General features: G+C 43.9%; 1 protein-coding gene across 2 annotated transcripts in view; it reads right to left on the bottom strand.

The window, feature by feature from the left end:
* Nucleotides 1-24,789, bottom strand: part of CTNNA2 (catenin alpha 2) — a 1,104,237-nt gene that overhangs the window by 767,266 nt on the left and 312,182 nt on the right. For both annotated transcript variants that reach the window (XM_070429588.1, XM_070429589.1), the window contains exons 4-6: nt 17,053-17,219; nt 4,379-4,498; nt 412-678 (exon numbers count right to left, since the gene is read on the bottom strand). In XM_070429588.1, coding sequence (XP_070285689.1) covers nt 412-678; nt 4,379-4,498; nt 17,053-17,219 — 554 coding nt within the window. The remainder of the gene's footprint in view (nt 1-411; nt 679-4,378; nt 4,499-17,052; nt 17,220-24,789) is intronic.

The following is a 24,789-nucleotide window of genomic DNA, read 5'->3' as shown; positions in this document are numbered from 1 at the left end:
TATCCCAGAACCACCCTTCACCCTCCCTGGCCCCCTTTATCTGAAGCCAATGTAAACTCTTTCAAAATGACTTACATCTTTCTTCCCCAAACTCATTATGTCGAACAGCCCTCCACCCCAGGATGGCCAAGCTGTCTGTTTTCTCCATCATCCCGGCTGCTGGTGGGTAGGCCACCTGGCCCAGGGCCTGGTCCCTTTCCTGGCTGGCAATGAACCCTTTCTTTCAGAGAAACTGTCTGCCTTGAAGGTTTTTTGTTGAACAGCAGCAACACATGCGTGGTTCATCTTACTGCCCAAAGCCTTCAGGACTGTAAATCAGTAAATACTATGATGGTGGCCCTTCATCCCCAAGACATGTTTTTTTTTCAAGGAGAGTGTGCAGCCCTCTGTGTAGGTCGCCCGGATGCTTACGTCAAACTCATTCAGGGCCGCAGCCAGCTCCCCGATGCCCGTGTGGCCCTTGGCCTCGTCCGTGGGCGAGGTCGCCTGAGCAGCATTGGAGATGCCCGCGATGGCCTCCTGGACTTGTTTGAACACGTAATCGCGATTGGCTCTTGTGGCGGCAACGTCTGGGTGGCGGAGGAAGGCTTGGGAGGCCGTGTACAGCATCGTGGCGTTCTTCTTCAGGGCCCCTCGGGCGGCGGCCATCTCGTCCCGACAGTGGGGATCCTTCAGCTCCTGCGTGTGCAAAACACGACACCTGTCACATCCATGGCATTTGCCCTTGAAGTGTTTGCAACAGAACTTGGAGCCCCAGGCGCGGACAACCACTCTGAATTTTAGGAAACATCTCCTGGCCCTTGGGCTCCCTCTAGCTGCCAGGACTTTGTACATAGCGCCCTCTCTATGTGAAATATGGGAGCATCCCGCCTCCACCCTAGCCTTTCAGCTGATGTGTTCCATCCTCCTAGGGCCCACTCCCCTTCCTACCCTCTAAGCTGCGCCCCTTCTACCTGCCCCAGACCATACTCCCTCCCACCTGTCACCCTCATCCTTTATTAGCTCTCTTACTTCAGCATGAGCCTCCCTCCTATACTAGCTGTCCCGGGACACTGGGGAGTCCTGTATGGGTGGCTCTTGAGTCACCAGCAGTCTGGCCCATAGAAGGCGTGCCGGGCATGTTGCTGAAAGAACGCAGAACCGGAGCCACCAACAAGGGAAGCGGCTTGCCTGGATCCGACTTAGTCATCAGCAGCTGGGAAACCCAAACTTCATTCCAGGTATGAACAGGGGAAATCTCCAGATTTTTGCTCAGTGCATGACTGCCACTTCATATCATTTTCACAACAGGGTTCATTTTTTTTTTTCCTTAAACTGCCTTACTGGCAGCTCAGTGAGTTTAGGGAATAAAAAATAGGATTTGCTTTTCTTGGTTTGGAATATTAAAATAACACCATGGGGGCATCACTCTATTTTTAGCTTTAAGGGGTCTGTTAAGAAAATGTTCTGAAACATGAAAGGCAGCGCTGTCTCTAAGAGCCGTCTAGGGTTACCAGCTGAGTATCTCTGGCAGAATATTTTCCAGCTTCAAAACATCATTAAATAGTATATGATCTACTGGGGCGTTTTTTGTTTTTTTTTCGTTTTGTTTTGTTTTTCCTATTCACTCATTTAGTACAAGACACATGGATGACCTGGCCACAATGAACTGCATCTTCTTCTTTGTGAATCAAAATAATTCTAGATGAGCACATTATATCTGATATCCAGGACTGTCCAGACAAACTGCCGATAAGCAGCGACTGAACTGTCTGTCCTCCTTTGCTTAAAATAGCAGATTTCTGCCAGCCAACACAAATTCGGAATTGGGATTCTTTATTTTTAGCCCCAGATAAGCAGGCAACAAACATGAGAGTATATTCTCGAGTCCAGGCGGTAGCCATACAGGCATCGCAGGGAGGAGCTGGCTCCCAGCCGCCACCAAGGCCTCGTTAAATTCCGGACACCTGGTCCTCAGGTTCCATATTTCACCTGAGGAGCTATGCTGAGGGGAAAAGCCTGAATATGGAAGTGAGAGATGCCAGGTAGGAAGTTGTTAGTTATCTCCATAAAGATACTTGAGAAAGCATTCTTTAATCACACACATAAAAACAAACAAACAACTGAAAACAATCTAAATGTTGAATCATGAAAACTGGTTAAGGAAACGACTGAAGCATTCATTTGATGGACTATTTATGTAGATATTAAAATCCCTTTCCAGAAAAGCAATAACCTGGATCATATTTATAAGATATATGAAAAAGCGGAACACAATATGCGTACTTTTATGCACGGAATGACTGCAAATATGTTAAAATATGAAGATTAATACAGAAAGGCAAAATACCCGACTACCCCCACCAGTTTGCTGAGGGGTTGGGTGTTAGGTGCTTTTTCTTTTCTTTCATTTCTACTCTTTTTCTAAATTTTCTTTAAAAAGTCTGAACTAGCACTTAAGCAAAAGCAAAGTAATAATAAAATAAAAGTAAATAATGTTTATGGGTAGTCTCATACGAATACCTTATATGTGCCCAAGGATTTAATACCCGTTACATGCTGATGACTCATGTTTCCATCTCCAATCTGCATCTGTCTTCCATTTACATTTCTACATAGATATTTTATACGTTTCTCAAAATCAATGTATCTAAAATATGAAATCTTTCTTTCTCACTCTACCTGGTCCCTTTCCAGTCTTCCTGATTTTAGTAAACTCAGCACCACCTACCCATTTGCTCAAACCTGAAGCTTAGAAGTGAACGGTGGCTGTCCCTCCCTCACCTCACACATTCAAATTAATAGCAGGTCCTACGTGTTCCATTTTCAAAATAAACTGACCCCCTATTGCTTTCTCCATTCCCGCTGCTGCCACCCTGACTAAGACCACCACAACTCGTACCTAGACAACTTTAGCCCCCTCTCAACTACAACCAGTTTCCCCTCTTGCACACCACCCCCCTTTTTGTAACACAGAATAACATTAAAGTGTGCATCTGAGACACGATCCCAAACACTGAACTACTCAAGTCCTCTCCACTCACAGTTAAATCCAAACACTCTGCAAGGCTCTGCATGTCCCGGGTCCTGTTTACCTTCCAGGCTCTCCCAGGTCCACTGAGATCAAGATTCAACCTATTCTTTTTCGGTTGTTTAACAAGCCAGTGGCTTTTGGTTTTGGGTCTCACACCTGTGCTTCGGAATAACATCAGCCCCATCCACGTTCCACTGGGGCTGCCACACAAGATTCCACGTGAACAAAGAATTCTGCTGATAACCGTAAACAAGGTCACGTGTGTGTGCCTGGTGCCCAAGCATTGTAAACTCTTTGGGGGCAGGGACTGGATGGATGTTGGTCAGCTTTGTACTAACAGCCTCACCCCTGCCTGGCCCAGAATGAACACTAAGCAAAGGTTTGTGGACTGGGACTTTCTAGTTGGTCACAAAATATTTTAGAAAAAAAAAATTACTAGGAATTGCCTAAAATGTGGAAGAATTCTGGGAGGAGTCAAGAGGATGGGTGGATATGATTTTAACCAACAACTCCACATTTGCAATTTTCTTTTCTCCCTGGGAAGAAAAAAAAAATATTTGGGGGCAACAAAATTCTCATGGTACCTAATGAATAAACAGAGTTGGCTGAAATTGAGGGTAATATCTCTGGATCAGTGGTTCTCAACCTTGGCTGCACATTAGAATCACCTAGAAATCTTTCTAAAATCCTGATGTCGGGGCCTCATCCCCAGAAATCAGGATTTTGAAAAGATTCCCAGGTGATTCCAATGTGCAGCCAAGGTTGAGAACCACTGCTCTAGATAAAGGAGGGGCAGAGAGCATCCCAGGTCAGCCACCTTCATCAAAGTGACTCGCTCGCACCTGTGCTCCTCCTCCCCTCTGCATTTCTCTTTCTCTCGGCCTCTCCTCTCATTTCCTTCGTGTTTCCTTCCTCTCATTCACGAACGTTCCACTCCATACCCTGCACATCGTGGGTGAGGCTATGCATGCTGGTGTCCACAGGGCTGGGAAATAAAAAGTGAGGGCAAAGGGTGATGTCCAGGGAGTGGCCAGAGCATCACACCGCAGTTTTGAATTTTTTATTTGACTGGGAGGATTTCCTAGAGAGGACAAAAAGGATGTGGTGGGGCTGGCTAGGGGGTCCCCACTAAGGAAGCAGGAGACCTGAGACCTCCTCCAAGTAGGCAGGGGCCAGACAGCACCCCAGGGCCCCTGGTGGTATCAGACCTGGCCCAAGCAGGAGCCGTTTTTGGGATCCCAGGTCCTGAGGCTGTTGCTAATTTGATGGCCAGGAGATGCAGCTGACCCGCTGTCCAGGCCAGCAAAGCCACAAGGTTCCTGAGCTTACACGTCCACTCCCCAGCATCTCTGAAATCTTCCCCACCTGTTGTCTCCTTGCTGCGACATAGTTAAGTTTCACCATCTCTTTCCCAAATTCCTTGAAGCGGTTTGCAAGGTCTTGCTCATTTGTAGCATTTTTGACAGCTTCCAGGGCCTCCTCCACCTGAAGTGATCAAAAACAAACACATTTATACCTAGAGAGTATTTAGATGTGTTTATACTTGTTAGAATGGGTAGTTCATTTTTAAAAGGCACACACACTAATGTATTAACATTTAATACATATGTCTACATACATTTAAATATGTAATTAACATAGAGTGAAAATGATCCTTCATGAGCACTTACAATCAGAATAAACATTTGTTCAAGGATTGTAGAATATTTTGTCAATAAGAAATAATAACTGCTGAACTCTGGGAGTCTATAAAATACGTTTTTTTATATTTTATTGAGTTATCATGTGATGAGGAAAACTGACTTCTAATTTGAGAAGTCACGTAAAGGAAAATATGTATATATTTTTTTAAATGTGGAATTTAAAACTATTTCTAGAAATCTTCAGAGGAGGAAGTGGTTGGCAAACAGAACCTGAAGGAACTCCCAAGCTGCTAAAAAAAAGACCGAGAGAGCTGGAATCTGTGACCCGTTTTCTTGGCAACAGCTCTGAATATGGGACGAACAGGGCCGTGATTTTGAACTAAATTTACACCTTGCCAGCGAACGGAAAGAGGAATTATTGAGCCTCAAGAAGCAAGTGAAATCAACATTTTTGTTGCCACTGACAGTGGCATCAACTGGGGTGAGCAGACTGATAGCATGCACTCTGCTGCTTCCAAGTTCCTGCACCTGCCGTCAATTTTTCCCCACTGTGGCCTTGGACTTGAATTATGAATTTCACTGAAAATTCCTTTGTAAATATTTGAGGATTCGAGAGGCACTAAAGTTTCCTCCCCTCCAGAGTGATCTTAGCTTTAAACATGATGTGAAGGCTTCCACCACTGGTAACCCTTTAAGGTTTTAATACCTGTAGACTCAATTAAAATTAAAACTAAAATTAAGGTATTATGGTGAACTAACACACTAAGTCATTGTCAGTAAGACTGCATCTTTGTAGAACTAGCCACGAATTTTTTCAGGATAAATAGCCAGGAACACAACCCTGAGTAAATAAGGCTTAAGACAGCTACATGTTCACAAAATCAAAACTTCTTAACTATGGCCCTAGTGGCCTAGCCGGTTTGGCTCAGTGGATAGAGTGTCAGACTGGGGACCGAAGGGTCTCGGGTTCCATTCCAGTCAAGGGCACGTAGCTCAGTTGTAGGCTCAATCCCAGGCCCAGGTTGGGTGGGTGTGGGAGACAACCAATGTGTCTCTCACATCGATGGCTGTTTCTCTCTCTCTGTCTCTCCCCTCCCTTCCACTCTCTACAAAAATCAATGGAAAAATATCCTCGGGTGACGAATGACAACAACAAAAATTCTTAGTTATGAAGGGAGCCTGGAAGAGAGGCAGCAACTCACAGGCTTCTGAGAGAGGCAGTAGAAAAAGGAAGGTGGCTGCAATGAGAAAGGCAGAGAGCACGTGGGCTGCCTGCGGAATTCTGATTGGCTCTGGTACTTTGAACCAAGGCTAAGGACAACATACAGATAGCTGATTGTTTGACAACGCAGGCATACAAATGACTATTAAAATGGCTGGGAAGCCACAGATTCACAGTTTTGAGCTATGAAGATACATCTTTGTTGAAGTTTGCCAAAATGGCAATGGTGGCTAATCCAACTTCCTTATCAAGTTTCACTGACTAGAGGAAAAGAATAGTGTATGCAAACCAGTGATAATGGATATCATTAACACTTTCACTCCATTGATACCATTCAATTTACTAAATAGACTAACTAATTTTATTAAGGAAAAAGTTGTAGCAAGGGAAGTTCCTCAGAATGGTACTAATCCAGACTCCACACAAAATTTAATGTCTATTATCACCTTCTATGGAAATTCTTCATCTTTTTTTCTTCCTAATTGTAAAAATATAAAATGAGGATTTAACTCCTCAGTGTTAGCATTTTACAATCCCTATCCAGGCTCTAATGAGACTCGAGGAAAAGAAAGATATGTAGTTGAAAAAGGGACTGCTGTGTATTGGGATGTTTTTAGGGACCGAAATAAAATTTCATTTTATGGTAAGGAATGGCCCATTTAAAGCAATTTTATAGTTTAACTAGAGGCCCCATGCACGAAATTTGTGCAAGAGTAGGCCTTCCTTCTCCCAGCTGCCAGCACCAGCTTCCCTTTGGCACCTGGGACCCAGGCTTCCCTTGCAGCCCTGGCTTCATCCTGAAGGATGGAAGGACATCCAGAAGGACGTCTGGTCTAATTAGCATATTATGCTTTTATTATTATAGATGAGAAGCTCCTACCTGAAATCCTTAAAATCAGAGCTCAGTGATGTCTGGCTTTCTAATGGGCTTATAATCATGAACGTGGAATCAACAGCAGCACGAGAGGACTGACTGAGCAGATAATCTGTTCCTTCTGCTTATTTGAGTTTTCAATTTTTTCTCAGGACATAAAAACTGGTTCCAGGGAAGAGCAAAATACCTCAGAGAGAGCTAACAAACCTTAGATTTGTTTCCTAATATAAAACAGGTTTATACAGGTTTATTGCCTGTTGTTATTTAGACCAATTTGGAGTATTACTATTTTACACATAACTTATTTTCTCATTGCTTTTCTCTGAGGAATCCAGATGCTGGTTTGAATTTGTTTCTAATTCAATGAAATTCTTTTGAAAAGAAACATCCATGATGGAGTTTGTGTAAAGGACGACTTCGTCATTCTCAGTTTTAACCTCGAAGGACCTGAGAGGTCACCATGTGGGAAGTTCACATAGAGAAAAATAGGCTCAGATCCCGTCCAAGGTACCACAGGAATGAAAATATTCCAAAGTCTGGAATATTGGCACACACGCTGCTGTTAGACAACTAGATGATAGAGAGGGAGACAGAGATAGAGAAGAGATAGAATGTCCAAGGGACATGAACAAAAAAGGGGGGGGGGGGGAATGGAGTAGGACAGTCACAAGGCACTTTTGAGAAATCAAATATAATATAAAAGTCAAGCATTGATTTTTGAACAGAGCCAATGACCTCTTTTTCTTTCAGGTTGTCTGGGGAAAGGAAATTGACTTCTACATGCCAAACAAGCAGACATTTTTCCAAAAGCTTTTACTCCTACCTGAGGCCACAGTGATGGGCATGTTAGTAAGTGTGAGGGGGCTCAGGCTCAGATGGGTCTATATTGGAACCCCAGCTCCGTCATTCCTTAGCTCTGTGATCTAGGGAAGCCACTTAACCTTTCCGACCCTCAGTGTCTTCATTACTAAAATAAAGGTAGTGTCTACATACTACAGAGGTTGTTGTAAGGTTTACAGGAAATAAGAAATAAAGAAAAGAAGATCTGTAAATGAAAAAAAAAATTAAATAAAAGGTCAATTAAGTCCAAGTATAAAATAAACATAAATGGGCCAAATGCTCTAATTAAAAGACAGAAACTCTCAGATTGGCTTTTAAAGAGATCCAACACTGTTATCTCAGAAGCCAATTTAAACAATAAGATACCAAAAGTTGGAAATGAAAGAATGAATCAGTCTACACTAATACATTTGAAACCTATATGATAGTGGTAAATTCTAAAATATATAAAATACCAATATTAATACAAAAAAAATAGAGAACTAGAATAGATCAAAGAATGTTAACGAAATGGAAATGGTAGCCAAGGACTTCCTCTCTACCATTTCCCCAAATACACCAGGCATAATTTATATATATACTAGAGGCCTGGTGCACGAAAATTCATGCAAGAGTAGGCTTTCCTTTCCCCGGCTGCCAGCACCAGCTTTCCTCTGGCAACCTGGACCCGGGCTTCCCTCCCTCTGGCTGGCCATAGCTTTGCCCGGGCCCCAGCTTTGTCAGGAAGGACATCCAGAATGATGTCTGGTCTATCTGGTCTAATTAGCATATTACCCTTTTATTAGTATATATATATATATATATATATATATTTAAAAAAAAAACCACAACATAAAATAGCAGATATGTAGCCTGGCCTGAATTGGGAGCTCCTCAAAGAGCGATATTGGCCTGCTGCTGCCTAGTGTGTATCTGGGGGGAAATGTTTTCCTAAATAATTTTAAAGAGGAAAGGCTTCATCTTACTCTTGGGATGTCTGCAGATGGCAGGGCACTCTGCGACGGGGAGGAGCACTGTGGCTAGGGCACAGGCAGCAGCTGCTGGGGCTGGTGCTGAGGAAGAGGTGGTGCTAGTGGGGGCAGTGCCAGGGTAAGGGAGAGGTTTGGGAGACTCTATACCCTGGACTGGGAAATTGTCTCCAATAAGCTGATGAAGGGAGCCCCTGGAGGCCCTGCCATAGCCTTGCTCCTCACATATGCCCTCATGACCTTGGACAGATGACAGACAGCTGTTCCTCCCACAGGCAGGCAGGGCTCATACCAACGCCAGGACCCTGTGCTCAGCCAGGTTTTCCTGTCCTTATTATGAGGAATCTGTACATAGGTACAGCTTAAAAGATGAAAACTTCTAGAAAAGATATTAGAATGCACTCCCTAATTAGTGGAATCAGATATTCACTAATTTCAGAGCTTGTCACTCAAACTCTTAAAATCTGGATCTTCTCACAGAGCTTGTTCGACCCCCCGCCCCACCCCTATTTCTAAAGCAAGCCTGCCTGCCACCCTAATTTAGTCCACAGCCGTGTCAAACTGTTTGAGACAGACTCCTTCCATCAGCCTCCATTTTCCTGATTTAAATTGCTCTCATTTACTTTGATATAAAAAGTAGCCTGAGAATTTATTTACTCATTAAGTACTTACTAAGCACCTGCTAGGAGCCAGGCAGGCATGTTGGGAGGGGGCACAATAGTATTGAACTGAGGAGTCTGACCCCTCCCCTCCTGGGCAGTGTGATCTGGGTCTCCTGTCGGCATTTGCTGCCCACAGCAGCACTTTAAATCACTGTTGTCATGATCAGGCTGACCTCATTCCAGGGTCCTACTATTGCTACCCAGGTGACTGAATTCTAAGTGACACCGATGAACCTATTGAACAAGCCATGTGCAACTCCCTTGTTAGAACCTAGGTTTACAGCTAAATTAAAAATCATTTTTTGAAAATAGAGTTGGCCAAGTGAATGAATGAATGAACGAATGAGCATTAGATTATACATTAAAGTACTTCACTTGTTTAGCCAGGTACCCTGGTTTGACCAAGGGTGTCTCAGCGTTATCATACTTAATTTTTTTTGCTTCCTCAAGAGGAGCTGGCTTTCCCGATCACATTTTCTGTTCCCTTGTTAACAAGTGAGGAAAATGATTTCATCAGCAAGCAAGAATGATGAAATGCTAGTGTCATTTATTCTTCAAGTGCCATGTCTTATAAAGCACATTAATAGAGCTTCATGTATTTCCAAAGTTATTATCAGCTCGTGCGAGAAAAATGACACTAGCCAGTGTCGCTGAGCACTCACGAGGTATCAGACATTGTTCTAAAAGGTTTACATAGATCCCACTTTCTACTTTAAAGAGGAGAAACTGAGGTCAGTGTGGTACAGCCTGCCTCAGATGTCTCACAGCAAGTGCGTGCAGAAGCCTGACTGTGAACCTAGAAGGTCTGCTCCAGAGTTCACACTTACAACTCCTGTCCTGGCTCAGCTTCCCAGAAAGGATGGGTTTATAAAGCTGATAGGATCTAGGCTTCGGTGATAACGAATAGCTGATTCCCGAGGACACAGTGAGAGCCTGTCCTATCTGAGCAGTCCAGGTTCTAGTCATTCTGCCTCTTTCATAGCCCTGAACTTGACCTCCTCTTCACCATTTTCCACTGCCATGCCTTTGCTCAGCTTCCCTTCCTTTCACTGGCCTGAATCATCTCAATCCTCTCTTAGTCTATTACCTTGCTTGGGTTTTCTCCTCTTTTAATTCCTTCTCTAGGTCGCTACCAAAAAATATTTACCTAATGTTTAAAATTACTCAATGGCTCCCATAATCTACCTATGGATTATGGGGAGCCATTGAGTAATTCCAAACATATGTAGAGTCTAAACTAACTGTCACACTATCCAAGACATTCAACCTAACTGTTACTGCGTCTCCCCACCTGAACCTCTCTGCTCCAATGACACAGAATCGATTAAATTATTGTGGACTCCCCACCCCCTCAAGTTCCCTCTCTGGCTCTCATGCTGTTTTTTCCTTGGTTTGTGAAGATCTCTGCAGTGAAAGTCTTGCCTGACCTGGATCCGCCTTCCATCTATGGCAAGAGCGCCCCATGTCTGAGCAGTAGAACACTCTCCCCCTGGGCCAGCTATCAAATCCAAGTTCATACTTTCTCCCTGCTCCGTGGAAACACGGCCAGGCCCCTTACATAGCATTTCTTCCCATGATGGCCTGATGTTAGGCTTTGTCGGGAGAGACTGCTGGACAGGCCACAAAGGAGGAAAGAGTGTGGTCCCTTGGTTCTGTGTGCTCCGGGGGCAGGTTCTGCTGGAGTGGGGAGGGGTGGGGCCATGGTGGAGGTGCTTCTCCAACAGGCAGGTGGCCAGCAGCTCAGGGCCCTGGGTGACTGATTGTGGGATGCCTCCGGGGAGACACCGCTCCATGAGCAGTTTTCCTTGACACCTTGAAGGGCAGGTTTTCAGCAAGTTCCATTCACTTGTGTGGCCCCGCAGTGACTTCTCCGAGCCCGTGAACTAAGGGCATCTGGGTTTCATCCTGGTGGGAGGAAGTAGGGGGGCTCTCCCCAGAGTGCTCTATCTCAGTCCTGTGGGTGGTAGCTACTCCTCAGAGCTGCCATCCCTATATTCCTCAGAGTTCTCTTGTTACTAGCCAATCCCTTGTTACTGTAATCTGATATCAGTTAATAATCATTTGCATTTAATTTTCCCTGCTCAAGTGACTGTGTCATTTTGCTGCCATTATTGGAGAACGACAAGTTCCCCAGCTCTTTTGATGAGGCCAACTTCTTTCCAATCACCTTCAACTCTTAGCCCCTCGCTTCAGGCTGGGATCTGTGGACCCCAGCCTGTTCAATCTGGTCCAAACAGTTGGTTCCAGGAAAGGCAAATATCCTGCAATTCAGTGAGACCCAATCCCAAGATGTCCCTCTCCCAGCCACATCACCCTTCCTCATGTCATCCTCAATTGATCGACAATACATTTTGGTTGAGTTTATCTCATCCTGGGCTTTGGGGGTGGTGAGGAAAAGGAGTAGTGTTAAGCAACTTAAGAAATCAGCACATCCCATTCCCTCCCCTCCCCCTAAATAATTAACTCAGAGATATACACCTGATTCCGAGGCCAATAGGACTATGATGATTCTGGAACTTTTATGTGAGTTATCAGGGAAGGGAATTCCCTCATTCTTGCTATGCTGACAATAGTTAGCAGCTATCTTGAGACTGTGAGAAAAGGGCCTACAGAGAAAAGTGCCCTCAGTGAAGAAAAGGACTTAGACAAACTACATTGGGAAGACTGGGGAGGGTTGAGGGGGGTTGGGGTAAGAGATCAACCAAAGGACTTGTATGCATGCATATAAGCATAACCAATGGACACAAGACACTGGGGGTTAGGGGAGGCCAGGGGAAGGTCAAGGGGGAAAAAAAGGAGACATATGTACTACTCTTTGTAATATTTTAAGCAATAAAACAAAATTTAAAAAATATATATTGCAATGATAAAAAAAAGAAAAGGACTTAGAAACTTAATCCTTATCATATATTGTGCCCTGATCAACCCTTACCTGAAGCTATTGCCTTATGGACTTTTGGTTGATGAGCCAATATATTCCCTTTTTAAAAGATCAGGTGAAGTTGGGTTTCTGTTCTTTAAAATGGAAAACATCCTACTTATTGTATTTTCCCTCTAAGGGAGTCCATACCAATGTGCACATTTCCCGGCATTAATTGCACTCTTTCTTAATGTATCTGCCCACAAGCCTATAAATTTTTTAAGGTAGGCTCTGAGTCTACCTTACCTCTGAAGTTATATACTTGCCACACCATGTCTTACATATTGTAGGCACCCGATAAGTATTTCTTGAAAGGATAACTAAATGCATACATTCTGAACAACCCAGCTGCATGAGAGCTCAGACAGAAAAGCTACACTAAGAACATGGGCAGCAATTTCTAACTTTATCATCTGAGGTGAAGGTGTTTTATTCCAGTGGACTGCTGTTGTTCGAACACAGGAGCCACATGAGAGCTGGGACTAAATGGGAGACTGCTCGGAGTTGATACGTTCCTGAGGATGCACAAGAATAGCTGATGCTAGTGGCACCAAAAGCACAGGTGATATCAGTCACCGTGTCACATCCATGCCCCAAACAATGGCCAAATGTGAGGTCGCTCTTGGTAGCCACTAAGAAAATATGGCTTCCCTGAGAAGTTGGCTAAGGGCTTGCTGTTTCCATTTTTCCCTTCCATTTTGTAGAGAATGGATAACGTTGTTATTCTATGCCCTAGCCTGAGGATAGCAAAGGAAAAAAAAAAGGTGATTGTTTTCTCTGACACACACGTCTAGATGTGTTCACGTGCAATGCCATCACCACAGCTAAAAATTGACAATATAACCTGATTACATTAATTCAGAGGACAGGGAAATAAATACCCCTGCTCCTCACTGATTGAAACGCAGGGTTCCTTTAGGAGTCTGAGGTGCCAAATGCCAACCTCACTCACAATGCCCACTGATTGCAGGAGACACCAGGTGTCCGACTAGGGAATCAATCAGCAGTGACTTCAACAATAAATGCAATTACCGTTCAGGATTTTAAAAAGATGTCTGATGTGCAAATGGGTACTTTAACTTTGCTCGGGAACATCAAATTCCTATTTTGGTGATAATTCAGCTTCGAACTCTGTCACTTACTACCCCATCACTAGGCTCCTAAATTGGAAACAAGTATAGTAAAAAAATAAACCAAAACCCACAACTTTGGCAGTCATGTGGACCCTTAACAGAATATGCTCAAAATTGGGTTCCACATGAAAGCACACAAAAACACAAGCGTGATAGAACAGGTAGCATCATATGGACAACTAGCCTATCTATATTGAATGAAGAGATGGACATTTTAGCAGCCATGGGATCTTCAGTTTCAAATGTAATCATAAGGTAACAGGATGCAGAGACCCTGACCAATCACACCGCCTCTCAGAGCTCCCTACTCTCTACTCCTTGTTAGAGGGTGGGCGATTTCGGCTCACGGTGACTTGATTTGCCAGCATTACCTATCTGGTTGCAGGGCAGGGGATGATGGGTATTTTAGGAGACTAACTGAACGATTCTTCATCTAGTCAATGAATTATTGATGAAGAAACATGAATATAAGCTTCTGATAAGAACGCAATTCCCTCTACGTTCCTGTAATTTACTCAGAAACGAGAAAAAAAAATCAATATCTGGAAAGGACAGCAGTAAAAAATATGCCATGTAGCCTAAAAGACAAAAATTAAAATGTTACATTGTAATGCTTAAATGTGAATTAGCCGTGCAGCGGTTACCACGCAGGAAGCTAAGGACTCACTATAGAAAATAGTGAGTCCCATGTGCCTGATCTATGTTTTATCATCTATATGATGAAAAACACTTTTTTTAATTTGAAAAAAACCTCCATAATGCTATAGATGATAATTCTAACCTGCTCATCAAAATACAAGAGATTCTTCATACTGAAAACAGATCAATAGATGCTGGCAGACAACACTAGTTTGTTTATGAGAGGATGCACTTCTATGGAAAAGAACAAAAATGCCACTAGTAAGAATTGTATGCCTTGCTCATTTGCAATTAAGTGTTAACACCCTGTCTGAAACCCTGACTGGCCTGAACCGGAAGTGCTGGACCACAGCCCAGTAATTCAGCACCAGAAGCTGCAATTCCTCACTTGGGCCACAGGGTGGCCACCTTCCACCGCTGCTCTTCGAGACCAGGCTGCGCTCCAAGTAGAACAAATGCGTGTTAGTTTGCAATCATTTTTAATTTCACTCCTGACAGTCTGACAGGACTTCTTAACACTACTGGGTTGACCTTTCCAGGCTTTTGTGCTAAATCCTTTCTTTAAAATTCCTTTAAGCTGCTGTGTTGAGAAAAGAATACAATAGACTCCACAGGACAGCAGGTTGCTGTGATGTCAGCCAACAGCACTGCTCAAAACAGGTGGGTGGAAAGGCAGGAATGCGCGCAGCAGCTGGCGCCTTACATCACATTGCAGGCTGGGATGTAGTGAGCACCGTCCCCATCCGAGAGTTCAGGGAGGATGTTAGCTTGGCCTCGCTCCCCAAGAATGGCTGCCCAGGGCCTTCCACAGCGGGGAGAAGAATGACATGTGGGCTGCACAGTTAATTTCTTTAGGCTCAGTCCTAGTCTCTCCCTGCTAAAGGAAGATTGTTCATCTGGGGAAGGATCTTTCTTAAAATGTTGCCTTTGAAGTCTAAATAGGCTGTATGTGGGGGGGGGGGGGGGGGGGGGGGGAGAAACTTTGTCTCCAACACACTGTGAACAAAGTTATCATTGCCTAAACCAGTGGTTCTCAACCTTGGCTGCACATTCGAATCCCCTGGGAATCTTCTTAAAATCCTGATTTCTGGGCCTCATCCTCCGGAAATTCTGTTTCTCTGTTCTGGGGTGGGGCCACAACATTAGTAACCAAGAAACAGAATTTCCGGAGGATGAGGCCCAGAAATCAGGATTTTAAAAAGATTCCCAGGGGATTCGAATGTGCAGCCAAGGTTGAGAACCACTGGCCTAAATGATGCACAGGACTCACAGGCGGGGCTGGAGGAGAGCCAGCCTGCACTGCGGGTGCAAGAGGTTCCGGGGATCTTAGAGCTGCAGCATAGTCCCCATTCACCCAGCACTTAGTTTGTGCCAGACCCTGTGATGCATGTTTCATAAGAATTTCCCCTATTTCAACCTCCCACAACACTGCGGCTGTCCTGTCATCAGGCCATGTTAACAGGGGAAGTGTCTGAGATGTCAGGAGGTTCTGTGGTGGGTTACAGCACGGCGGCCAGGCAAGTGGACATCAAACTGAGATTAAACCTATGCAGTCTCACCCCACTGGCCAAATGGTTCATCATAACACTGTACTTCCTCTCAATACGCTCTGATGTAGGTAAAGTCACTCCTCATACCGCTCACTTCATCCTTTTTGCAAGACCCTGCCCTGGCTCTTGCAGGGACTCATCTCAGAAAACCCAGAGAAAAACTCTCCAGCAAGTGCTGCTCGGTGCCTCTGTGCTCCTCGGCACCTGCAAGAGAGCCCACAACTCGACCTGCAGTGTAGGAACCTGGAGCGCAAGCTGGAGATGCTGCAGTTTGAGGTGTTGCCTCGTGGTGCAGAGTTTACACATAACTTAGAAATCTTGGATGCTTTATTGGGGTGAACTTGGAGAAAAGATCCGTGCCAAATTTTTTTTGATAAAAAACACCTGTGGTTTGGGAAATTCCTTTGGAAATGACTGGACAAAGCTGAGATGGCAGGTGAAGGGGGAGCAGGCTTTCATTATTCATTTCCCATCTCAGCATCCCTACTGACAAAGTAAATAGGACCTTGAGGGTTAGCTAATAGGGAAAGGGATGGACCAGGAAAGGCCGGAACTAGGGGAACTAAGCCGGCAATAGGTTGGTTCCCCAAAAAGGAAAGTGCATGGTTCCCTTCATCTAAGACCTGAGGTCAGTCCAGGGTTGGTACCAATTGTCCAGGGATAAGATTCACTGAGGGCGTGGAAGAGAGAGTCCAGAAGGCAGCCATATTCCTAAGCACTTACCTTCATCTTAATTGATCTGGTTGAAGCAACTTGTTTGCAACTAGATCCCAGTCAGTAACTAGGAAACTAGAGAAAGGCCTAGCTGGCAAAGCCTGGGAAGGTGGCCTTGGCCCTTGGTCCAGTAAATCTGTGAACAGGGTAGGGCTCCATTTTCATTAGGAAACAAAAGAGTTAAAAGGAACCAAGGAACTGCGAAAAGCAAGGCGCACACTCTGGAGTTCTACAGGTTGGTGAGGGACGTAGGTGCCACAGACTCAGTCCGGGTGTGACAGATGTCAGACATGGTGTGACAAGATTGATTCTAGCTATGGGAGGTGTGATTGGGCTCCTTTTCATTGCCAGACAAAGACAGGCTCAAAACCCGTATCTATATTAATAATAGAGAAATATGCAAAATATCCGTTACAGTGTCATGTCATGACCGGATCAGCAGGCTGCTGCAAGGCCCGGAGTAGGATAGGATACAATAGGAGGGGATAGAAAACGAGAGAGAGAGGGGAAGCTGGCCTTTTTAAACTACCACATGGACCAGAGTTGCTCTCAATTTCAAGACAGGGTCACACCAAGTGCCCTGTGCTCAGCCCCTGCGGCCTGCATGAATGCAGGTTTGTACTCCAGGAAGTCGGGGGGAAATCCAAACTCTCTGTTTTCAAAGAAAAATAATGCAAGTGAATCGTCTATAACTTTTAAAATATATTATTGAGTTAACTGTACTATATGAAAAAGTTGGGGTAGTATCCCACACGGGTGAATGAGCAAGTGATCTAGTGAGCACTGAAGTCTTTTGTAGAGTTCAGCGCTGAGATATACACAGTCAATAGCGCCACCCACATAAAGCAAGCATTGGTCAATTCTACATACGTACAATTTTCAGATGAGATAAAAGTCTCATGACATCTGCCATGTCTGCCAGGATGAGTAGGCGGGTTACAGCTGATAGCAAAGCCCTGGCCGCCCGCACCATGGTGCCACGCTTCACGGATGAGCACGGGTCATCAGCAAACTCGGAAGAGGCGATGCGCATGGTCTCACCTGGAAGACAAACACAGAAAGCACATGGGTGGACGGGAGGCTCGGAGGCTGGCATTCCCGAAGGTCTGTGGATGGATGATCCTTGTTCTCCTTGCAAAACTACAAATGACCACTCCTGTGCTTGAACACAGCCGAACCTTTCACAGCGAATGCATCCGTACACAGGGATCCGTGCACATGGACAGGTGCTGTGGGCAAATCAAGGTGCTCATTTCCCATTGAGTGTGGAATTATGCTCTGAGCATCAATAAGGAATGTATTTAAGTCAATATGTCTGATAGTTGAGAGGAATTTGCCCTTCCCTTAATCATTCTCACTCTTCATTTCTCTAGGAACCAACGATATTTACGAGGCAGCTAGGTGAGGCTACTGACAGTTCAGGTACAAAATGTACTGCTCCACAGAGGAATGAAACTTAAAAGTTTAGGTCTCATTAACTGTACCCTTAATTGAATTACATAATAACAGATTATAGCAGCAACCCTAATTTAATTTTTTTTCCTTTCTCAGTTCAGAATTCAGAGCCAAGACTAAAACTATAAGAGAAAGTTTATTTATTGAGAAAGTCACAAAGGTAGGAGTGAGTCATAGAAGACATGGGCTCAGGAAACAATTACAGAGGCAAAAGAAGGGCCCTTGGAGCTTAGGAGAGAGAGAGAGGCAAGCCCTACTTTAGTTTTTTAATACTGTTAGGGACCTACTTGCTAGAGAGCACTTATGAGACAACTGAACTAATCCAACAAATGTTTACTGAGCACATACATACTTGTGTCAGATTCTCCACTAGGTTCTGGAATGACAAAGGTGACTGAGAATGCCCTGGTCTCAAGATGTTCACAGTCTAATATGAAAACCAGTTCTAAATGCATACCTAGAATGCAATGATCACATGCCATAACAGACATATGATTAAGAGAGTAGGCAAAAGAGAGGAGGGAGTGACTGACTCATTTACTGTGATTCTGGGGGGGGAAGCTCTCAACTCTGATGGGTGGGCTTGGAAGAACTAAGAGGTTCACCGGGAAGATGAAGGTGGGAAGGGCACCTTGGACAGATGAACCCTGTGGGAGGCCAGAAACCTGGACAGGGCGTGAGGGTAGGGGACTGCAGTCGCGGGGAAGGCACAGTGAGGAGGGGGTACCAGGAAGAGGTCCGGGTGCTTGGAACGCTATGGGAGAGATTTGGACTGTGTCCTCTGCAGGGAGTGAGGTGACATGAGTAGATTTTTGTTTGAGCTGCGTTACATAAATAAACTGGAGGGGACACGGCTCCCGCAGAGAAACCTGTTAACGGGCAAGTGCAGCTGTAATCTGAGAGCAGTAATGAGGATGAGGGCCTGGCCCAGGAAAAAGGCAAGTGGTACCAGGAGGGAGGGAATATTAATGAGATCTGTGTTATAGAAACAACAGACCCCGATGGATGAGATGTGGAGAACAGAGAGAAGGTGAAGTGGATGTTACCAGGAGGGAGGGAATATTAATGAGACCTGTGTTAGAGAAACAACAGACACCCGATGGATGAGATGTGGAGAACAGAGACAGGGAAGGTGAAGTGGATGGTGAATACTGACACCATACAACTGACGGGTACATATTTGTACAAAGAGACACCAGGAATGGGAACCAAAGGGAGATCATTAACTAGGATGAGACTCGGCCCAGGGCAATGGGGTGGGTATCCACCTGGGGCAGAGAGGACTGGGAGAGGCATTAGGAAGCCTCCCCTAGCAGAGCATACACAGGAGCATAAAACTTCAATAAACTAGAAGAGTAGAGTTAATATGAGCAATTATTTCATGTAGGGGAAACAATTCATTCAATATTTTCTTCACAGAAACGACTACTTCTCATCTATTAGTCAAAGCCTAGCTTATTTAAATAAAGTCAATTAGATCATCGAAAGCCTGAGTGCACCGTAATTTATCCTCAGATACACAGGAACATTTAAAAACACACATCTCCTTCCATTTTACAGGCAGATCAGAATATAATGTGACTCGTTTAGTTAATATTATAGTTCTTTCAACCCAGGCGGTGATACTTTTTACATTTGGGAAATGTGGTTGTGGAAGGAAATATTTTGTGCTGTTGGATTTTTAAAAGAGACTACAATCTACAATAAGCATATTATATTGCTTACCAGCTTACTCTTTTTTTTATGCCTATGCACCAACAAATAGCTTGATACATAAGAACAGATGGGGAGAAACTTAAAAATCCATTAGGGTGCTGGCACCATGGTGAATTTTCATGATGCATGGCCCTAGAGGACCAAATAAAGTTTAAGACGGAGGCTGGCGGTTAGGAGCTACATATTCAATCCAAGAGTCCCACCCTTGTGGCAGGCTCACATACAGTAAACCTCCTTCTCCTCCCGGCTCCTCCAAAAGACTCATTAGCCAATAGCTATGTGTTCTGGAGAAGAAAGCTACCTCACTGCCAGTCTGTACAGCAGCGATTCTCAACCTGTGGGTCGCGACCCCTTTGGGGGGTCGAACGACCCTTTCACAGGGGTCGCCTAAGACCATTGGAAAACACATATATAATTACATGTTGTTTTTGTGATTAATCAGGATGCTTTAAGTATGTTCAATTTGTAGCAATGAAATTGGGGGTCACCACAACATGAGGAACTGTATTAAAGCGTCATGGCATTAGGAAGGTTGAGAACCACTGATGTACAGTGTGGCTAGAAAGAACATTACACACCAAGGCAAACCTGATGAAATTTTGAGAGGGTCACCACAGATACGAGTAAGTGGAATGGACCCACCCATTCAAAGAATTCTGCAGATTACATTGGGATGAGCCACAGCTTGGGTAAGAGTAGTGGCACTCAGGTTGGGTGACTCTCAGCACAAAGGCACCCCTCCCAGCAGTGGAGGAACCATGTCTAAGCCAACGAATTTGCAAGCTCAGGTTTTCATGGAGAGGGCCAGGATAATGGCATGTCAGAGGCTGGCCATTTGGTCAGCAGTACAGCTCCAGAGCCAATGGGTGCCACAGAGTAAAGAGCTCTCAACTTGGGGCCTGCAGTTGGCACCCATGGAAAAAGCTCAGGAGATATAAATGAGAGAGGAGAGAGAGTGAGAGAGGAGAGAGAGAGAGAGAGAGAGAGAGAGAGAAACCTACATTTGTAAATGCGATTCTGCAAAGGGAAATCTCATGCTAAATTCTAAGACTTTTCTAAGATAAATAGATGTTTTAATTCAATTTAAATTAAAACTAAAAGCTCATTTTAAGCAGAGACAAATGTCATGTTATTAAATATTTAAAAGGAAAGCAATCCGAAGTTAGCTATAACTTGAATGCGTTTTATATCCATATAGTTTTAGGTTTACTGAATTAAAATGGAAATTTATATTACAAAATGGTAAGCAAGTTTATCAGGTTAAAATTAGTTATTTTCCCAGGAAACTGCTTTTCTATAATACCATTTAGCTAAGAAATAGCATGCCTGTATAGGAGAGGGAAGGGAACAGTGGAAAGAGGATAATAGATCTGTCTGTTTCTTTTATAGATACCATTGTATTCAATCTCCTTTACTTGATTATAGACCTAAGCACAGAGCACTGTTTCTATGGTAAAGCCTTTGAGCTCCTCAAGCCACTTTCCTTGTTTGGAAAGAAAAGAAATTAACATCTCCAAATAAGTAACTGAAGGGAAATAATAACAATTAAATTGTATATAGTATTTCTACATAGATTTATTATATAAATATTATTTTAAAAGATTTGCCCTGGCTGGTTTGGCTCAGTGAATGGAGCGTCCGCCTGGGGCCTGAAGGGTTCCAGATTTGAGTCTGGTCAAGGGCATGTACCTCGGTTGCAGGCACATCCCCAATGGGGAGCGTGCAGGAGGCAGCTGATCGATGTTTCTCTCTCATCGATTTTTCTAACTCTCTATCCCTCTCCCTTCTTCTCTGTAAAAAAAAAAACAAAACAATAAAATATTTTTAAAAAGATTATATATATATATATATATATATATTAGAAGCCCGATGCATGAAATTTGTGCACTGGAGGGCAGGGGGTCCCCCTCAGCCCAGCCTGCACTCTTTCGCAATCCGGGAGCCCCAAGGGCATGTCCGACTGCCACGGAGGTGGGAGAGGTTCCTGCCACCACCACTGCACTTGCCAGCTGTGAGCCAGGCTTCTGGCTGAGCGCACTGACCACCAGGGAGCAGCTCCAGTGTTGAGCGTCTGCCCCCTGGTGGTCAGTACACGTCATAGCAACTGGTTGTTCCGCCATTTGGTCAATTTGCATATTAGCCTTTTATTATATAGGATATACTCATAAATTTAAAAAGACTACAATGTTAAAGTCACACAGACCTACAATCGTATCCCAACTCCACCCCAACCATTACTAAATATGTGCGCTTGGTGATGAGTCAACCTTTGTGTGTCAGCCCCTGCAACTGTAAATTAGGGGTGAAAATGGTGACAGCTGCCTTGTGGACTGTCATTTAGGAGTAAAGGTTGGAGATGATGCATTCAAAGTGCACAGCACAAGACTATCCCTGCAACCAGGGCTTACTCACTATCATCACTGATGCCCCTGCAACCACCATCACTCAATCCTCTCCAGTACAAGAATTGCTGGTGAACTTGTCAAAGTTTGGAAGCGTATTTTTGGTTGATTCCACTACTCGTATACACAATAATTTAGAAGCAAGAAAACATCTGCCCAAACATGCTTATTGCTTTAAATCAGATTACCCCCCCCCACCCCACCCCACCCCCCCCCCCGCCAAATATGGATGTTAGTGTTTGGTTTTCAAATCAGTGATTGTTCTGGTTCTTAGGCTACCTAAAGGCATTAGGATGGATAGGTAAGTGTGCATACATGTGAGATAGCATCAACTCAAATATGGAGTGAAGCAGGACAGTAATAATCAATGGAAGAGAGGGCTTCCATGCAGAGGACCAGGTCTCAGGAGCCAACCAGGCGCTTAGGAAGCAGATCATGAACCAAGGACATGAGTGTCATGTGGCTCATCTCCTGAGTGCATATCAGGTAAGCACTCTTTAAACACTTGGCAAATGAAAGACTGGAAAAGTATGAGAAGCAAGGGGGAAGGTATGGTGCAAAGCTAGGTTCAGAGAAGGAAGAGTGAAGACATGGAAATCTCAGGAAGTCGATGGTTCTAGATACTGATGAGGATGTAACTTGCCCTGTCTTTGCACTCCTTCAGCAACCGCAGGCCCTGGGCTGGTCCCCTGGAATCATATGATGAAGGCTGGAACCACAGTGAGAAAGGAAATGAAGAAACATGCAAGCCACAGAGCACATGTAATGAAATAACCAGAGCAAGAGTAGATTAAGACATACAAAGCCAAATAGGCAAATAACAAAGCACCTACCATACGTTGTGTGGTAATTTACATTGTCAATGTTTTAATTATAAAATAAAGATTGCTCCTTTGGAGAAGTGAAAACTACAGACAATTAAAAAGAACAAAATGGAATACACCATTCCAATAACCAGAGACAACCAACCACCAGGGAACATGTGATGAGCTGTCTTCTAGAAAGTTCTCTATGCCCGTATTTTTAACCAGTAGTTATACTATGTGATATTACAAATGCACATTCACCTTGGTCTAATTACACATATTTTCATTTGTCTGGTTACATAAATTACCTGGCATAGGATAGTTAATGTTCTTGCAAATCTCATTACAGAATTCTTAGAGCAGATGAGAGAAAAACAGCAAAAGGTTCCAGTCCTCTGAGGGAAGGTTTGTTTTCTTTACACAATAACCCACGCCTGTCTCAGAACTTTTCCCACACATATTTTCCTCAAGGTCCAAATTTTAAAAAATACTGAGAAATAGATCCTATACGGCAATGCAGGAAAATGCAATATGATTTTAGAGAAGAAAGCAAGATTAGTGAGGTAAAAAAACCTGACCACGGCTTTGCAAAGTCTTGGCTAGTTCTGTGCCCTAAACTATGCATCGTCATGGAGCCACACTTGCAAAGCCAGTGCAGGAATAAACATAACTGGATTTTAGGGTGGTAACTGAGTAGACAGTGGACATCTTCTGAATGCTTTATCATTCTGATTATACTGTAGAGTCTATGAAGGCAAAGCAATGTTTGAAAGCCACTTACTGCTCTGGTTAGCTAACTTTCAAAGCAGGTGGGAAAAGACTTATCTTCATTTGAGATAAAGCAAACTGAAATGTTAAATGAATGGTCAATGTGGATAACACCACAGAAGTTACAATGTTACTGGAGGCAAACTTGACATAGTACACCATGCCTCCTGGTTCCTTTTGAGAAGACATAGGTGAGTGCTCCTTTGATAGGAATCATGCAGAACTGGGTGATGCGTGAGAAAGGATGACATGAGCGGGTGTTGATTTAGCCAAAGACCTCTGAACCCACTGCATTAGCGAACACTGAGGAATCTCCGCTTTGGGGATGGTGCCCACAAGGTGATTCAAGACTCCCTCCATTTTAAGACCTAGTAGGTTGTGTCTATTTGGAGTTAATATAGTAATATGTGCTCTCTGATCTCATTCCTAATTAGTATAGTTCTCTTTCATTTAGAGCTTACAGTGTGCCAAGGCCTGTTCCAATAGCTTTACATGTTTTAATTCAATTACTGCTCAGTGAAGTAACTGCTTTCATTGTCACCATTTATACCAAAGGATACAGAAAAGAGAAAGGGAAGGATATCGGCCAAGGTCAAACAGCTGGTAAGCGATGGGGCCAGAATTCAAAGCCAATTTGGCTCTAGAGTCTATGCTCTTAACAACAGAGCTTTAGAAATGTTTCTTTAAAGTTCTGCTGACTGTGTTAAAATTATTTGTTTACATATCTCTGTCTGGACCTCTATTATGAGATGAAGACTTGTACACTTTTCTATTTAGTTAGTGGAGTATTGTAAGGAAAGAAAGGAGAGAGGAAGAGAGAGAGGGGAAAGATGGGGGAGGGAGAGAGAGCGAGAAATGAAGGAAGAAAGGAAGGGAGGAAGGGAGGGGAGAACTAAACAAAAACCTTTTTACAATTATTCCCAGGCTCCACCACTCCCTATTGTCTCTTATCAGGGCTGTGCCTATATATATATATTGGAGTCTTCACCCCTTCCCCAAGACTGTAAGCTTGGTTAGAGTGGAGATCATAATTGCAGCATGTTGATTTCTTTTTTAAAAAACGATGTTTTTGTTGATTTTCAGAGAGAACAAGGAAAAGGAAGAGAGAGATAGAAACATCAATGATGAGAGAGAATCATTGATTGGCTGCTTCCTGCATGCCCCGGACTGGGGAACCTGCAACCCAGGCATGTGCCCTGCCCCAGGAATTGAACTGTGACCTCCTTGTCCAAAGGCCAACACTCAGCTACATGAGCTGGGCAATTTGTTTATTCATAGTATTTAACATATATTTGACGAGGTACAACCAACCACCAACTATTGAGAGAAGCAAAGGAAGGCCTGCCTGGCACCTAACGTTTGAAACATATCGAGTTAATGCTGGCTCAAGGAGAAAGGACAAAATAATCCCAAGTGCTACACACTGAATGGAATAATAATTTGAATATTTTCTTCTTCTTTTTT

The sequence above is a fragment of the Myotis yumanensis genome, unplaced genomic scaffold (genome assembly GCF_028538775.1).
Source record: "Myotis yumanensis isolate MYYU_CA2020_CCGP unplaced genomic scaffold, mMyoYum1.0.hap1 SCAF_11, whole genome shotgun sequence".
Classification (NCBI taxonomy): Eukaryota; Metazoa; Chordata; class Mammalia; order Chiroptera; family Vespertilionidae; genus Myotis; species Myotis yumanensis.
Note: the sequence above shows the minus strand (reverse complement) of the source record. Positions and strands in the feature narration are given on the sequence as shown.